The sequence below is a fragment of the Rhea americana genome, unplaced genomic scaffold (assembly GCF_003343005.1).
Source record: "Rhea americana isolate MKP2758 unplaced genomic scaffold, rheAme1 scaffold_315, whole genome shotgun sequence".
Lineage (NCBI taxonomy): Eukaryota > Metazoa > Chordata > Aves > Rheiformes > Rheidae > Rhea > Rhea americana.
In genome coordinates this window covers 216734-217595 of record NW_028186441.1, presented here as the reverse complement: position 1 = coordinate 217595, position 862 = coordinate 216734, and the positions used below count along the sequence as shown (strand labels likewise).

The following is an 862-nucleotide window of genomic DNA, read 5'->3' as shown; positions in this document are numbered from 1 at the left end:
TCGTGGGGCTCCCCGCCGTATCTGGCCGCCCGGGAGCAGTGGGGTCCCCCCCGCCCGCGCGGCCGCCCTGGACGCGTCACGCTGCCACGGGAGCCCCCCGTTCCCCGCTGCCCATGCGAGCGGCTGCTTCCCCCAGCCTCTCCCAGGCAGCCCCGGCTCCCCCCGGGGGGGAGGGATTTGGACCGGCAGAGAATGATCCCCCCGGGAAGATCCTCCCCCTCCGTGCCCCCCAGGCCGGGAGATGCGCTCGCGCACGGCAGGCTCTCAGGCAGCGCTCGTCTTCCGATACTCTTTAATCGGCATCAGCATGCGAAGTGCATCCAGGAGCTGTGCAATATACAAGGAAAGTGCTGCGGCGCGAGCGGGGAGGGGGCTGCTGCGGAGCCGGCCGCGCCGGCCGCCGCGCTCGGCTCAGTCGGAGGGCGCCTCGGGGGTGACGAAGGCGCCTCTCTGGTCCCACTGCATGTCCCTGATGCGCCGGATGGACTGGATCCGGGGCTGGAAGGCGGACCACTCGTTCCAGTGTCGGAAGTCGCCGGTCTCAAAGAGGTACTGGTAGCCCCTGTAGCCAGGGTACTGGTACCCGACCCAGCTGCGGGCAGAGCGAGCAGAGGGCACCTGAGAGACGAGGCCGGGYGCTGGCCCGGCTCCGGCTGCGCGGCCGGGCGCTTGCCAGCCCCGTGCAGAGGCTGCCGGGCACGCACCGTTCATCCCTCCGCAAAACTGCCCCGCAGGCTTGGCACCGGGGCACGCACCCTGCCCCACGCTGCGCCCCACGCCTGCAAGCTCCCCGCTGCCCTGCGGGCTTTGCACGGCACACGCGCTCCCTGCCCCACGCTGCGCCCCACGCCTGCAAGCTCCC

The 862-nt window shown here is 72.2% G+C and overlaps 1 protein-coding gene across 1 annotated transcript in view; it reads right to left on the bottom strand.

The window, feature by feature from the left end:
* Positions 1–411: 411 nt before the first annotated feature.
* LOC146592850 (beta-crystallin B1-like) overlaps positions 412–862 on the bottom strand; it is a 3304-nt gene continuing 2853 nt past the window's right edge. Inside the window, exon 3 of the mRNA XM_085310274.1 lies at positions 412–618. Within this exon, the coding sequence (XP_085166400.1) occupies positions 412–618 (207 nt within the window). The remainder of the gene's footprint in view (positions 619–862) is intronic.